This window comes from Euleptes europaea, chromosome 21, assembly GCF_029931775.1.
Source record: "Euleptes europaea isolate rEulEur1 chromosome 21, rEulEur1.hap1, whole genome shotgun sequence".
NCBI lineage: Eukaryota > Metazoa > Chordata > Lepidosauria > Squamata > Sphaerodactylidae > Euleptes > Euleptes europaea.
This window is the reverse complement of record NC_079332.1, coordinates 7667427-7679577: the sequence shown is the minus strand read 5'-3', so window position 1 is coordinate 7679577 and position 12151 is coordinate 7667427. Positions and strand designations below refer to the sequence as shown.

Here is a 12151-nt window from a genome sequence, read left to right as displayed (position 1 = left end):
GGAAGGAGGTGAAATGTAAAATGGCTAGGATTAAAAAGGAGACTACGCAGGCTGTATATTGCTGACTTTTGCCTTCATACGCTTCCATCTTAACCCCGGCTACTGAACATTTTGCTTAAGTGCTTGAAGTCATTTGCTCATACTCCCAGGTAAGAAACCTTTCCTTGGATTACAAGGCTGTGGCTCAGTGGTAGAGCCTCTGCTTGGCATGCAGAAGGTTCCAGGTTCAATCCCTGGACTCCAGTTAAAGGGACTAGGCAAGTAGGTGATGTGAAAGACCTGTGCCTGAGACCCTGGAGAGCCGCCGCCAGTTTGAGTAGACAATACTGACTTTGCTGGACTAAGGGTCTGATTCGGTATAAGGCAGCTTCATGTGTTCAACTGAGAGCTATCAAAAGTAACATCTCAACGTCGCTGTCTGTCCTGCACTCCCCTGTAATACACCCAAATCTGATAATTGAACCCAGCGTTTCAAACCAAAGATACAAATCCTGCCTCCTTTCCCACATTCCAGAGGGGACAAATACGTTGCAGCAGTAACCACGTTGAGTCTTATAGCACCTCAAAGGCCCGATTTATTGTGTCATAGGCATCTACATTATAGGAAACAATGCCTGAAAATCCCCACAAGTCAAAGAAGATAGAACTCTTCATATTAGATTGATAACTGATCTTCCCCATACACACACTCACACACCTTATAATTTACTCCAATATTTTAATTGTTTCCACGTAGACACTCAAGGTGGCTTACATACAACTAAATACAACGCAAACAATATTTTAAAAATCACAGCCTGTGTAAGTAAGGACATCTTTAGGCCTGTCTTGTGTGGCCATCCTCATTTTAGATAATGGTGGCACACTTTGAATAATCACGCAGTATTAGGTTCGTGCTCAAAATGCACTCGAGAAAACTGAATGTATCCAGTGTCCTTCAATGACCAGAATGCTAAAAATCACATGCTAAGTATTCCGTAAAGATAGACAGTTGGAAAACCAACAGCTGCCTAGTTTGGTGTAGTGGTTAAAAGCGGTGGACTCAGATCTGGAGAACCGGGTTTGATTCCCCATTCCTCCATGTAAAGCCATCTGGGTGACCTTGGGCCAGTCACAGCTCTCTTAGAGCTCTCTCAGCCCCACCTACCTCGCAAGGTGTCTGTTGTGGGGAGAGGAAGGGGAGGAGATTGTAAGCCGGTTTGATTCTCCTTAAAAGGTAGAGAAAGTCAGCATATAAAAACCAACTCTTCTTTTTTCAGAAGAACATTTCAACCACAACTGGCATTGGGTGGTTTTGAGGCTTCCGTCTAGTCTTATTGAGACCCCTTGGTTCTCCCCAGCACTTTTAGGAAGGCTTCTTTGACATCCTTATTCCTCAGGCTGTATATAATGGGGTTCAGCATGGGGTTTATCACCGAATAGAAGAGAGAAATCAACTTATCCTTCTCGGCCGAGTTGCCAGTCTGAGGCCTCATGTATGTAAACATGCCGCTCCCATAGTAGATGGTCACCACAGTGATGTGGGCTGAGCAAGTAGAAAAGGCTTTCCGCTTCCCGTCGGCAGAGGAAATCCTCAGGACAGCCACGACGATGCGAACGTAGGACAGCAGGATCAAGACAAACGGGAGAAGCAAAGTGAGCACGCTGCCCGCGACCATCATGACCTCATTCTTTGAGAGATCCTGCCCAGGGCAGGCCAGCTGAAACAGGATCGGGGCCTCGCAGAACAAGTGGTCTACGATGGAGTTGCACAGGGATCGCTTCACCGCAAAAGAAGGGGCCACTGAAAATAGGAAGCTGCTAATCCACGCTCCGACAGCCAGGGAGACACAGGTGGCCTTGTTCATCGTCGTCGGGTAATGAAGAGGGTGGCATATAGCGACATACCGGTCAAACGCCATCACCATGAGCAGAATGCACTCCGCCGCCCCCAGGAAAAGCGTGATGTACACCTGCGCAGTACAGAAGTTATAAGAAATGGACTTCCTCTCCACCAAGAAGTTGATGAGCATCTTGGGGACCACTGCCGACGTGTAACAGATGTTCAAGACGGCCAGGTTGCTGAGGAAGAAGTACATAGGGGTCTGGAGGTGGGAATCGAGGTGTGAGAGATCCCCCTCTCTGAGTTTGCTTCTCCAAATCAGTTGCTCAGACGTTGATACAGAAACAATAGATTTATTGAAGCCTTCAGGAGATGAGACAGGCACAGGTAGAAAGTTGCAAGTGAGGGGCTATACGGGTTTACAGAATATATTGACTCCAGGGCACTGGGGCACTGGGGTTCACACTTATTGTTATGGGAAGTTACAAGCTTGGCATAATACAAAACATCAGACGGATCCCAGGAAGTCTGGTGCGGCTATCACACTTCCAAGGCCGCACCGGCCTGAGGGAGTACTGGCAGGAAGAACAGCGGGGGGGAAGATACATGGGCCATCAGGCCTGGCGCCTGAGACCAGAAGGTGTGAACTGCTTTTACGAGTTCACTGATAACACCGCAGGTGATGGAAAGCAGAGACACAAAGACAGAGACCCTCACATTCTGCCCCCCTTAAGGCCCCCCTCCGAGAGGACGAGGCTTATCGGGATAAGCGAGGTGGAATTCTCGGACCAAGCGAGGAGCTGCCATGTGGGGTGCGGCCACCCATTCGTCATGAGCGGAGCCAAGGTTTTTCCAGCGAACAAAGTAAAACAGTTTCCCTTTCTTCCATTTGGAATCTAAAACCTTGGATATTTCCAAATGGGTATCCCCTCCTACTACGGTAGGAATCTCATGAGCGGGAGGGGGGTGGAACTGGGGAGCTGCTACATAAGGTTTGAGGAGGCTTATATGGAAGACTGGATGAACTCCCTTGAGAGTCTTAGGGAGACTCAGTTCCACGGTAACCTCGTTGATTACTCTGGTAATGGGGAAAGGTCCTACATAACGGTCGCTCAGTTTTCTGCAGGGGCGAAGAGAGCGGAGGTTTTTGGTGGACAGATAGACTTGCTCCCCCACCTTGAGTTCCCATCCCGGAGACCGGTGTTTGTCTGCTTGTTCCTTGTACTTGCTTTTTGCCCTTTCCAGATTTTTGAGCAACCATGGCCAGGTGGATTTAACCACCTGAATCCACTCCTGAAGATCAGGGGTAGACTGGAGCTCTGGCGAGACGGGGGCAGAACCGAAAGGGCCAAAATCCGTCCCGTATATAACTTGGAAGGGACTAAAGCCGGTAGAGGAATGAGGCGCATTGTTGTACGCATATTCGGCAAATGGCAGCAGGTCGACCCAGTCGTCCTGGTGGAAATTTACATAGCAACGCAAATAACATTCTACTACCGCATTTACTCGTTCCGTTTGACCATCCGTTTGGGGGTGATAGGCGGAAGAAAGGCCCTGTTCCTCCACTCCCATTAACTTTAGGAAAGCCCGCCAGAATTTGGCAACAAACTGGACCCCCCGGTCGGAGAGGACCTTCCTCGGGATCGAGTGTAGCCTGAGGACGTGCGTGATGAACAGTTTAGCTAAGCCCTGGGCTGAAGGAAGACCTGCACATGGAACGAAATGAACCTGTTTGGAAAAGAGGTCTGTGATAACCCAGAGAACCGTTTTCCCCCGACTTGGAGGTAGGTCGGTGATAAAATCCATGGCGATGACTTCCCAGGGACGGGAGGGGTTCTCAAGCGGTTTGAGAAGCCCCGGGGGTTTTCCCATCCGTTTCTTGGCTGTGGCGCAGGTGGGGCAGCTGCGCACATACAACTCTACATCAGATCTCATACCGGGCCACCAGAATTGCCTTCGAACCAGGTGAAGCGTTTTTATGAAACCAAAATGACCCGCTAGCCTGGCCCCATGTACAAGTCCCAATACTTCTTTGCGAAGGGAAGATGGGACATATAGTTTCCCCCCTTGCACCCACCAAGTGTTGGTTCGTTCCAAGCCAGTGGGGAGGAGATGGTGCTCCTCCTCCTGTAAGGAGGCGTCCCGGAGTCGCTGCTGGAATGCTTCCGGGATACCTTTGAGCGTAGGGGGGGTCTCCGGTTGGCGGGCTTGGGATCGGGTGGTGACGGCCAAGCCAGGGACTTCCCCTCGCTGTTCGGGAGTGAACAGGGAGTCGACGGGGCGATCGAAATCGTTGCGATACTGGGGAAGTCGTGACAAAGCATCAGCTAGGGCATTTTCTTTGCCAGGGACATGTTTGAGGGTGAACCGGAATTTTGCAAAAAATTGGGCCCACCGAATTTGTTTGGCATTGAGTTTTCTAGCTCCCTTGAGAGCCTCAAGATTCTTGTGATCTGTGCACACTTCGAACGGCAGCTCGGCCCCCTCCAAGAAGTGTCTCCATATGGTAAGGGCATGTTTGACCGCCGCTGCCTCCTTCTCCCAAATGGCCCAGTTGATTTCGGACTGGGAAAACTTCTTGGAGAAGTAGGCGCATGGCCTCAACCGTCCCCCCTCATCCCTCTGCAATAGGGCCCCGCCCATGGCTACATCCGAGGCATCCACCTGCACCACGAAGGGCTTGGTGCAATCCGGGTGAGCCAAAACGGGTTCGGATGAAAAAAGTAGCTTTAAACGTTCAAAAGCTTGCTGGCACTGGGGAGACCATTGCAGACGGGCTGAGGGGAGTGCGGCGCTAGCCCCCCTGTCCTTGGTACGCAACAGGGCAGTGAGGGGAAGCGCAACTTGGGCAAAGTTGGGAATGAAATTCCGGTAAAAGTTGGCAAACCCCAAAAACTGTTGAAGTTGGCGGCGGGTAGTGGGGTTTTCCCAGTCCCGCACCGCCTGGACCTTGGCGGGGTCCATTTCCAACCCTTGGTGGGAAATCACATACCCCAGAAATGTAATAGAAGGTTGGTGGAATTCACACTTGGACACCTTAGCATACAGTTTGTGCTCCCGCAGCCGCTGGAGCACTTCTCGCACTAGGCGCACATGTTCTTCCATGGTCTCAGAGTAAATAAGAATGTCATCGAGAAATACCACCACCCCCCGAAACAGTAAATCATGCAAAACTTCATTAATTAATTGCATAAAGACACTCGGAGCCCCCGAAAGTCCGAACGGCATGACCAGGTACTCAAACATCCCAAAACAACTGGAAAAGGCCGTTTTGGGTTCGTCTCCTTCTTTGATGCGAATGCGGTGGTAGGCTTCTACCAAGTCCAGTTTGGTGAAGATTCGGCCCTCCTTTAATTGTGCTAGAAGGTCAGGAATAAGAGGGAGGGGGTAAGCATTAGACTGGGTGACTGCGTTCAGTCTGCGAAAGTCAATACACAGTCTTAAATCTCCCGTCTTTTTCTTTACAAAGAAAGCTGGGGCTGAATAAGGAGCCTTGGAGGGGCGTATGAAACCCCTCGCCAGATTGACATCCAGATAGTCTCGCAATACAGTCTTTTCACTAGGGCTCATGGGGTAAACCTTTCCCTTAGACAGTTTGCCTTCCCCTACAATCTCGATGGCACAGTCCGTTTCTCTGTGGGGAGGCAGTTCGTCGCACTCTCTAACATCGAAAACATCAGTAAACTGCGAGTACTCAGAGGGTAATTGAGGAGAGACTGGGGCGGGGGACCCTACCAGTGCGGCGGCTGGAGTTCTGAGTACCCGTTCCTTGTCATGCAACCCACAGGGGTTTTCGGGGAAGGAAAGCACCCGTTTAACCCAATCAATGGAGGGATTGTGTCCCCTTAACCAGTTCATCCCTAACACCACAGGGGTTACAATAGGGGCGATGGTGAAATACAACCGTTCCCAATGTTCCCCCACGGACATAATCACGGCTGTAGTTCTGTGGGTCACAGGGCCCCGTTTAAAGTCACTCCCGTCCATTTGGGAAAAACGGAGGGGTCCCGGAAGCCGCTTGCGCCGGACACCCAACTTCTTGGCAGTTTCCTCATTTATCATGGTGCGGGCACACCCCGAGTCGACCAACGCGGGGACCTCTAACGGGGGACCCCCTTTGGGTAGGGACAGATGAACACGCACAAATACATTGTCCTCTTGGGCGCTTACCATCGGTGGAGCTCCTTGCACAACGATAGGGACGGTCTGCTGCGGAGCCCCCTCTACAGCAGACCGACGGCGTTTTTTGCCGGCTGTTCCCACTCTTCCTCCTCGCTGGAAGAGGGGGACGGGGTGGTGGCTTCCGGGGAGCCGTCCGAATCAAAGACGGTATTTGTAATCCGGGACCCCGATGGGACCGTAGAGTCGGATGCCTCATCCTGGGGGCGCGCGTGGAGAGCGGAGGGTGCGCCGGAGCGCCGGCTCAGTGGTCCACTTCTGCGGCGAGGCTGGCTGTCGGCGGCCGGTTTCGTCGGCTCGGCCTGGGTTTGGCGGGGGGGGGTCGGACGGCCTGAGCGAGAGGGGCATTGCGATGCAAAGTGACCCTTTCCCCCGCAGATCAGGCAGACGCCGGCCTCGAACCGCTTGCGGCGTTCCGCGGCCGAGAGACCCCCGCCACCCCCTTGCCGGAGTTCCCGGCCACGGTCACCTCGGGGCCTGGGGTCTCGCCCAAGCCGTTGCTTGGACAAGTTCAGGAGTTGTTTGCGATTCTCGATGTCAGCAGCATGGCGAACCCAACCTTCCACATCCGGGGGGTTCCCTTGCATGAAGGCCCAATGTTGGAGGTCTGGGTTGAGACCCTCCCTGAAACATTGTACCAAGGTAGCTTCACTCCAGTCCAGAATTCGGCTAGCCAGTGACTGGAACTCACTTGCATACTGCGCCACCGACTTAGTCCCTTGGCGCAGTTGCATCAGGGAGGCTTTAGCCCGCTCACCCAGAGTCGGGTCCTCAAAACGGTTTCGGAGTGCTACCATGAACTCGTCCAGGGTTCGCAGCACCGGCGAGCGGAGTTCATACTGCAACACCATCCAGGCAGCCGCCTCCCCTTGCAGTAAGGAAGCCACGTACTGCACCCGGGACTCCTCAGAAACGAAGGTTCGGCCTTGTTCCCGCATAAAAATGTCTACTTGGACCATAAAAAAGGTCAACTGGTCTCCCGACCCGTCATACGTGACTTTCAGGTCCCGACGGGCCGGGGGGGCAGGGGTTGCGGGCGGAACTACCGGCGCCCCGTCTGGGGGAGCACCGGCTGGAGGTTGCAACTTCAGCGCATCTAGGGTCGTGGCCATCTCACCCATTACGCGTTGCATGATCTCCATCTGCTCCTGCATAGCCCGGCGGTCTTCCTGCCACTGCTTTCGTTCTTCCTCCATGAGGGCCTCTTTGCGGGCCGGGTCCCCTTCGAGTCCCGTGCTGGGGAAGGCCAACCGGCGATCCTTCGCCGCAGTCCGCGAGAGCGACCAGCCCTTGGGAGAGTCCAGCCAATAAGTAAGCCCCCGGGGACGTTCGTCCCGATCTTGGTCGGGGGCGCGACCCTTCGGTTTCTTTGGCTTGGCTCCCTCCTCCTTCGGGTCCGGCTTCTCCGGCTCGTCCGGTTCCTTGGGGGCATCGGGGCTAGGGGTGGTGTCCTCGTCGGCTGACATTCTGTCCAAAGCGGTACAGCTGCAGTCCGAGAGGCAAGGACTTGCAACTTAATGTGAGAGATCCCCCTCTCTGAGTTTGCTTCTCCAAATCAGTTGCTCAGACGTTGATACAGAAACAATAGATTTATTGAAGCCTTCAGGAGATGAGACAGGCACAGGTAGAAAGTTGCAAGTGAGGGGCTATACGGGTTTACAGAATATATTGACTCCAGGGCACTGGGGCACTGGGGTTCACACTTATTGTTATGGGAAGTTACAAGCTTGGCATAATACAAAACATCAGACGGATCCCAGGAAGTCTGGTGCGGCTATCACACTTCCAAGGCCGCACCGGCCTGAGGGAGTACTGGCAGGAAGAACAGCGGGGGGGAAGATACATGGGCCATCAGGCCTGGCGCCTGAGACCAGAAGGTGTGAACTGCTTTTACGAGTTCACTGATAACACCGCAGGTGATGGAAAGCAGAGACACAAAGACAGAGACCCTCACACGAGGCAAGTCAGGGCCAGTATGGAGCCATTCCCAAAGAGGGTCACCAAGTAGACCAGGGACATGATCACAAAGAGGACCTTCTCCAGTTGGGGGTGGCCAGCAAAACCAAGGAGGATGAACTCTGTGATGAACGTGGTGTTCCAAGTTCCCATTCTCGCCAGAAGCGCTTGCCTTATGGAGCAAACAAGAGAAATGTCTAGTCTCCCAGAGAGTACATAAGAAAGGCCATGCTGGATCAGACCAAGGCCCACCAAGTCCAGCAGTCTGTTCACACAGTGGCCAACCAGGTGCCTCTAGGAAGCCCCCAAACAAGACGACTGCAGCAGCACCATCCTGCCTGCGTTCCACAGCACCTAATATAATGGGCATGCTCCTCTGATCCTGGAGAGAATAGGTATGCATCATGACCAGTATCCATTTTTACTAGTAGCCATGAATACCCCTCTCCTCCATGAACATATCCACTCCCCTCTTAAAGCCTTCCAATATGGCAGCCATCACCACTTCCTGAGGCAGAGTTCCACAATTTATGCGTTGTGGGAAGAAATACTTCCTTTTATCAGTTTTGATTCTCTCACCCTCCAGCTTCAGCAGATAACCCCGCATTCTAGTATTATGAGAGGGAGAAAAGTTTCTCCCTGACCAGGAAAGCAGTTACCTCTTACCCAACAGAGCTACTCCAGACTCGAGACGGCATCTTTACTGTGCTGCATTATGTTCAGGTCACTCTGCCGCAGCTAGAGAAGGATTCATTGGCTGCCCTCCACATGAATTTTCTTTTATTACAGGGGAAAAAAACTATTTCTGTGAGCATTGTAGGACTTCCCAGTTCAGGCTGGTGTCCGACAGCCGGGGCAATGTAGCTGTAAGTCTGAATTACCTTTCTGAACAATAGTTGGGTCTTTGAATTTGCTGGATCACATCGCATCCGGCATCCTGTCCCCCACAGTGGCCAGCCAGATACCCCTGGGAGGCCTGCAGGGAGGGCACAGGGGCCCAAGCCTTCCCTTTGTACCCCCTGCAGCCCTAATATTTAGAAAGTTATTGCCTCTGAAATGGAGGCTCCATTTAGTCATTGTGGTTAACAGCCATAGAGGGATCCCCTTCCAGTGCCCGCAAAACCAGTGGCTTTGGTGCCATCTTGTGGCAATGAATTCTACAAATCAATTGTATAAGGACAGCAAATTTCAGGTTACTGAGGGAGGGGGGTTTCTTTTTGTCCCATTTCCTCCATGCCATGTCTAATTCCACAATCTCACAGAGTTTACCCATTTTTATCCCACATTTCAACCAAGAAGGAGTTGTTTTTTACACCTCAATTTTCTCTACCTTTAAGGAGTCTCAAACCAGCTTACAATTGCCTTCCCTTCCTTTCCCCACAACAGGCACCTTGTGAGGTAGGTGGGGCTGGGAGAGATCAAAGAGAACTGTGACTAGCCCAAGGTCGCTCAGCAGGCTTCATGTGTAGGAATGGGGAAACCAGCCTGGGTCACCAGATTAGAGTCCTCCGCTCATGTGGAAGAGTAGGGAATCAAGCTTGGTTCTCCAGATTAGAGTCCACCACTCCTAACCACTACACCACAGTGGCTCACGAAGTTCACAGTGGCATACCCGATTCCTCCTATTCCCCCCACACACAACAACCCTGTGAGGTTGGTTGGGCAGAGAAGAGTGGGACTGGCCCGAGGTTACTTGGCCCGAGGTTACTTGGCCCGAGGCTTCATGGCCAAGTGGGGATTTGAACCTGGATCCAGCATTCCATCCACTACACCACACTGGCTCTCCTCCTCCACCCCACCCCCCAAATTTTCTGTATGTTTCCCAGTCTCCACTATCTGACCTTTTGGTTTGGGAGGGGCTGGGGTAGTTTGGCGATTTCTGTAAGCCAGGGTGACCACACTGGCCTCACTGAATCTCACCGGGGTGGGTGGGAGAATATAGAGCATGGGGAAGGAATCGATACATCCCAAGCAGAAAATCCTCATTATGGCTCCAGTGATACAGACCTGAGCCGGGGAAAAGGCCAGGTGCAATCTTGATCTTCCTATATGTGTCAGAATTGGAAACCAAATAAGAACATAAGAAAGGCTCTGCTGGATCAGACAAAGGCCCATCAAGTCCAGCAGTCTGTTCACACAGTGGCCAACCAGGTGCCTCTAGGAAGCCCACAAACAAGACGACTGCAGCAGCATTGACCTGCCTGTGTTCCACAGCACCTAAGATAATAGGCATGCTCCTCTGATCCTGGAGAGAATAGGTCTGCACCATGACTAGTATCCATTTTTACTAGTAGCCATGGATAGCCCTCTCCTCCATGAACATGTCCACTCCCCTCTTAAAGCTCAAATACTGGGCTGGCTGGATTTTTTGGTCTGATCTCTGCTTCTGCCGCTCTCACTTTATGCCGTGAACCATTTGAAGCGGGGACTGCTCATATTCCTATACGATCCCCGTGTTACATTTTTAGCAGTACACTTAAAAAAAAAAAGACCCTTCGGTATTTACCCCTTAACATCATCTTCAACGAGAAACAATGAGGATTATTCCTCACCCACCAAAATAAAAAAAAGATGAAAAATATATCAGCAGCGGCTAAAAGTGTTGTTAGTAAGAACTTGCCAACTGAGACCCATCCTATAGGTAGGATGGCAGGTTATGGACTCCAAACCCCTCAGCGTTTCTAGTCTAATTCACTTGGATAAACAGCGTTCTGACATTAAACCATTTCTGAGCTAGAAGGTGTTTTCCCCCCTGCACCTTTCAGAACAGCCCAACGGGGTGATGAAATTAATCAAACATCTGCTCGTTCATTCCGAATGTGCCTTTTCGACAGAGCTCGGCACATAAGCCCCATTTTCACTGGGCGTGTAACAATCTGAACATTTAAAAATTCTGTTAAAAAAAGAAGGGTTCCTCTGCAGAGAACTTCAGCTATCCAAAATCCATTCACATCTCATCACTCACCTCTTTCATCAAAGCCCAGATTAAGTTAATGCAATCTTGGGGTCACTGCAGTTGGGGAAAAAAAAAGATTTTTTAAAAAAAGAACCAATTACATCGGGGAGGAATGTAGATGAGGCTTGGCTCAGAGGGGTTTTTCCTTTTCTTTTTTTAATCCAAAGGTTTCTCTTTCTAGCAATCAGCTATTTCTTGCAATGGAAGAAGAGCGCCTTTTATTGTCTCAAAAAAACAAATCAAAACATACAATTAATGTTATTTGTTTTAAAGGGCCTTTTTTGCTAGTTATCCCCAGAAGACATGGCTGTGATTAAGAGGACGGATCCAGCCCAGTCATTCAGGAACTTTTCCCCCTAGAGTATTTTGAACCCAAAGTGCCTCCAATATTTGAGGTGTCGTACCTGACCTCATTCCTTGGCACCTTTGACCCGCTGTTCTTGTGCCAGTATATGAAATCGCTTTGAACCAGGTATACACTATAAATTTGTTTAAAACACAGGGCCTGGAATACAGGCGACATATAAATACATTCGTTGCAAAAATACACAGTTGATATAAATGATCCGATATAAATGACCCATACAGTGGCATACGTGTTTCGGCCTGAATAGGCCTTCCTCAGTGGTCATAAATATAGAATCATATAATCAAGAGTTGGAAGCGACCACCAGGGTCATCTAGTCCAACCCCCTGCACAAATGCAGGACATTCTGAACTACCTCCCTCCCCCACACACACCCCAGTGACCCATACTTCATGCCCAGAAGATGGCCAAGGTGCCCTCCCTCTCATGATCTCCCCAAGGTCATAGAATCAGCATTGCTGACAGATGGCCATCTAGCCTCTTCTTAAAAACCTCCAGGGAAGGAGAGCTTACCACCTCCTAAGGAAGCCTGTTCCACTGAGGAACCGCTCTGTTAGAAAATTCTTCCTAATGTCTAGACAAACTCTTTTGATCTAATTTCAACCCATTGGTTCTGGTCCGACCTTCTGGTGCAACAGAAAACAACTTGGCACCCTCCTCTATATGACAGCCCTTCAAGTACTTGAAGATGGCTAGCATGTACAACATGATTATTAAAAACACATCATGAAGTGAACCTTATGAGGTATTTTTATGGTATATCTTATGTGCCCTGATGTAAGGTCTTAACCCAGACCTTGGTTCTTGCCACATGGAAAATTGTTCACACAACAATCTGGTATAGAACTATCAGTGTTTCCAGATGTGCGTA

General features: G+C 50.8%; 1 protein-coding gene across 1 annotated transcript; it reads right to left on the bottom strand.

Annotated features, from left to right (window-relative positions):
- Window positions 1-1313: 1313 nt before the first annotated feature.
- Window positions 1314-8110, bottom strand: LOC130492810 (olfactory receptor 2K2-like). Its single transcript, XM_056866596.1, has 2 exons — window positions 7958-8110; window positions 1314-2117 (listed from the first exon to the last, which is right to left on the bottom strand). Exons 1-2 carry the CDS (start codon window positions 8108-8110, stop codon window positions 1314-1316), a joined length of 957 nt encoding a protein of 318 aa, XP_056722574.1.
- Between the last annotated feature and the right edge of the window lie 4041 nt (window positions 8111-12151).

Coding starts and splice junctions, on each gene's coding strand:
- LOC130492810 (XM_056866596.1), bottom strand. CDS start 8,110: ATGGGAACTTGGAACACCACGTTCATCACAGAGTTCATCCTCCTTGGT. Junction 2,118..7,957: donor TACTGGCCCTGACTTGCCTC/GTGTGAGGGTCT, acceptor AAACTCAGAGAG/GGGGATCTCTCACACCTCGA.